We start from the raw sequence: 3,523 nt of genomic DNA on the forward strand, positions 1-3,523 counted from the left end.
CACTTAGCCTGAAAAAGATGAAGTGGCAAAACAAAAACAAAAAACAAAAACAAAAAAAAAAAGAAGCTACACGAAAAGCCTCATAAAAAAAATAACTCCCCACACTAAATTCGCAAGCAAAAGACAAAAAAAGAGACGGAATAGGCAGAAAACGGCAAAAAGAAAAAAAAACGAGTGCGTGGCATAAGAGCAAAAAGTATTATTCTTCGCTTTTCTCTTGTTATTATTATTCTTACTGCAGCAAAAAAATTATTATTACATTTTCATTAATTATTGTAATTTTCACCAACATTTTAATTTTTGTTATTATTAATTATCACTCTTTCCTTTGCAACTATTACTCTTTTGCCTTACTCGCTATTATTGTTGTTGTTGTTGTGATAATAATGAGAATAATAGCAGTAGTAAACGTCCGTGTTTCAAAAAGAAAAAACAACAACAAGTATACTTACACAGGGGGAGGGGGGGAAGCGAATACTTCACGGTTTTCTTCTCCCTAAGCAAAGATGAGGGACGCAAAACTAAAAACCCGTTCAGTGTTGTGCCGGCACATGATTATTAAATTCAATATCAAACACAAAAACCGAAGCGACTCCGGAAACTAAAATCGTCATTTACGGATTAAGTTTCAAAGTGCTAAAAGTGGCTTTCAAACCGCTTCTCGCGCCGGGCGGAGAGTGGTTGGGCAGGGGAAGTCTTCAAAAAAAAACGTTTTTGCTTAATATGAAAAGTAATAAATGAAATACGAAAGCTATTATACAATACCTTAAGCTTTTTATGCATAAACCACAGTTATTACTGGTGCAAATCGCAAAAGCAAAAACAAAAACAAGAATAAAGTTGAAGAATAGCACTCAAGTGGCCAACCGCCGCCGCAACGTTGGCAGGAGACCTGTGCCTGGAGAGGTGCAATCGATACACGCCTCAATAAGATGGGGAAATAGAGAAATAAAGCCTGCTGAACTTGAACTAGTACGACTTTGATACTCAATTCCCGGACAATAAAGAAAAAACAGAAACGCGGGAAATACGTCCCCCCTCTAATATTTTTTTAAAAAATGGCGTTATTATTTTGTGATTATTATTATTTTCTCGTTTTCCTTCCAATTCGGTTGAATAAAATTTCAGTTTCACTCCTTTTTTTTTTGTCACTTCCGCACAGAATATTCTACATTCGCGGCCGCGCAAGCAAAAAATAAAAAAAAATAACGCACAAGCGCGGCGACAAACAAAAAACGGCAAAATAAGAACAAACACGAGGTGTAAAGCATGCACAACCACACGCATTTCACTCTCGCTTCGCCCGACCCCCGCCACCACGCCGCGCCAACGCCGGCAAACAGGACGGAGCCCGAAGCGCCATTAAAGCAACACGCCGCCAGAACCAAATCGCGCACCAGACATGAGAGTCAGCTCGTTTCCGCGCGAGCAACACACGAGCCAAGAAAACAAAAACAAAAAAGTAACGTCCCGCGGGAGACGCCGCCGAGGAGCGCGGAAAGACCCGAGGCCGCCCCCAAAGCGAGGAATTCGGCACAACGCGGGGCGGCCCGCCAAGCTTCTTGGTAAAAAAAAAGAGCCCATCATTCTTTCGTTATTATTTTAATTCCCAAAAAGTTCCCGGTCAAAGCAGTTGGGAGAAAAAGAGGAGAAGGGAGGGACGCGACATACACTCGAACTTCCGTGACGAAGCTTCTTCCTAATGACAAACTTAGCCAGAAAGAGAAAGCACACAAGAGGAGGCGAGGAAAGAGAGAAAAGGTTTGCGCAGTCCGGGAATCGAACCCGGGCCTCCCGCGTGGCAGGCGAGAATTCTACCACTAGACCAACTGCGCTTGTCGGCGTCGGCGAATGACACCCATTTCATAGTAAGTTGTAGAAAAAGAAACCCTGTGAAAATTTTCTCCTCCACTGTTGTGGATATGGGTGTCTAGAGGATCGGTCGGGCATGGCCGCTTAGCTCAATGGCAGAGCGCCGTCCTAGTAAGACGGAGGTCGGGGGTTCGATCCCCCCAGTGGCCTCGCTTTTCCCGACACCCAAGAATGTGCGCGCAGTTTTCCGGCGGCGGGCCGAATGCATTTGCCCCGGACCTGCTGCAGACGACGCGGCGCCCAGGAAAAAAAAAAAAAAAAAACACGACCGCCGGCGGCAGCGACAACCAATAACATTTTTCTTTCATATCGCGAAACAACGTCTGGGGCGCAGGCTTGCCTGCATTTCCGGGGTTCTGGGCGCTCACGCCCGCGGATGAACGCGGCCTCGCTAGCGTCTTTGTGGGACCGCTCGGCCCTCCAGGAACTCAACCAACGCAGATACGGGCATGTTCCCGCACTGCGGCCCTGTGCCGCGCCGCGTCGGTTCCGTTTAGCGCCAAGCAATGACAAAATTAAGAGGGCGGTCTGGCGAGGCACCCGCCCAGCGCTTCAAGCTGCCTTGCGAGGCAAGTTTGCTTTTTTCTACAGCGAAGACGACGACGCTGTACAAGGCAGATCAGAGAAAACAGAAATGAAAAATGGTTTGTCCACACAATATCCCATCCGCGATGGGTGTCAAATTTTCCCCGAAGGAGAACTGGATATAGTATTGCACTTGTGAACAATCACCTGAGGATCTTGCGTTCACACCTCCCTGCGCAAAGCTTGCGGAGACTTCCGCGACTTCATCTAAAACTACTCCTTTCATTCTTAAAAGAAAAAAACACTATGTCTCCAATCTAATGATAAAAAAAGCGGCAGTGGTGGTTGCCTTAACGCAATTGTCGGGTCCGTTCGTTTTCCCAGGCGAGGGACATGAGTTCAAAACCTGAGGGTCTTATGTTTTTGTTTTCTCTTCTTCGAAACCAAACGCTGTCCTTTAAACGAAATGTGAACGACACAAAAAAAACATTTTGCAACGACCGAAATAAAGAATCAACGGCGATGGAGCCGCCGCGGCTCCTTCGGCACGCCGCGTTTTTTCACGGCCGGGAAGGTGGTGCGAACGCGAGTCCGTCGCCAACAACCTCCGGCGCACGACCGCAAAGAGCCGGCCTCCGTCGCCGCAGCCCTCTCGCAGGGGCCCCCGCGGCTCCTCCGCTTCTTCGGCGCCGCCCGCGCGGCACGCACAACGACGGCCCCAATTTCTGCGACAGCGGTGCCCCCGCCCTGCCGCGACGCGGAAACGCGTCTGCGACGGAACCGGCCCCTCCCCCTCCCCTCCTCGCGCGCCCAGGCACCCCCCGCCGCCGCGCCAAACAGACCCCGCCGCGGCGATGCCGCCTCGCGGCCGGGAACTTCGGCCGCCGCCTTGGCACGCAACCGGCACCGCGCAGTCAGACGCGCCCGCAGCCGCAGAAAAAACAACGACGTGCTCGCGGGAGTGAGAGAGGGGGGCGCGGGAGAGAGAGGCGGAGGCGGCCGCCGCGAGTGGCGCCGCCAGCAGCCGGCACCGGCGGGAAGGGGCGCCCACGCCGCAAACCGCCGCAGCGTCACTCTTCTTCGTTGTCCTTCTGCCTCTCTGCGTCTGTGTGGGAGGAGCGGGGGC

At 50.6% G+C, this 3,523-nt stretch overlaps 2 protein-coding genes and 2 non-coding genes across 4 annotated transcripts, besides 5 other annotated features; 2 read left to right on the forward strand and 2 right to left on the reverse strand.

Annotated features, from left to right (window-relative positions):
- The first annotated feature begins 27 nt into the window (after positions 1 to 27).
- Positions 28 to 65: a microsatellite.
- Positions 66 to 217: 152 nt separating this feature from the next.
- Positions 218 to 317: a microsatellite.
- A 43-nt stretch (positions 318 to 360) lies between these two features.
- Positions 361 to 379: a microsatellite.
- A 685-nt stretch (positions 380 to 1,064) lies between these two features.
- Positions 1,065 to 1,089: a microsatellite.
- A 675-nt stretch (positions 1,090 to 1,764) lies between these two features.
- Tco025E_09539 lies at positions 1,765 to 1,835 on the reverse strand. Its single transcript has one exon. It is a non-coding gene; the product is annotated as a tRNA-Gly (tRNA).
- Positions 1,836 to 1,950: 115 nt separating this feature from the next.
- Tco025E_09540 lies at positions 1,951 to 2,022 on the forward strand. Its single transcript has one exon. It is a non-coding gene; the product is annotated as a tRNA-Thr (tRNA).
- A 95-nt stretch (positions 2,023 to 2,117) lies between these two features.
- Positions 2,118 to 2,135: a microsatellite.
- A 113-nt stretch (positions 2,136 to 2,248) lies between these two features.
- On the forward strand, positions 2,249 to 2,596 carry Tco025E_09541 (uncharacterized protein; the record flags this gene model as incomplete). The annotated part of the gene is made up of 1 exon (XM_029376355.1): positions 2,249 to 2,596. One exon carries the CDS (start codon positions 2,249 to 2,251, stop codon positions 2,594 to 2,596), a length of 348 nt encoding a protein of 115 aa, XP_029223517.1.
- A 314-nt stretch (positions 2,597 to 2,910) lies between these two features.
- On the reverse strand, positions 2,911 to 3,523 carry Tco025E_09542 (uncharacterized protein; the record flags this gene model as incomplete). Its single annotated transcript, XM_029376356.1, has 1 exon — positions 2,911 to 3,523. A coding segment is annotated over one exon (613 nt), but the record flags the coding sequence as incomplete, so codon positions are not given.

The sequence above is a fragment of the Trypanosoma conorhini genome, assembly GCF_003719485.1.
Source record: "Trypanosoma conorhini strain 025E chromosome Unknown Tco_14.4_contig_01163, whole genome shotgun sequence".
Classification (NCBI taxonomy): Eukaryota; Euglenozoa; class Kinetoplastea; order Trypanosomatida; family Trypanosomatidae; genus Trypanosoma; species Trypanosoma conorhini.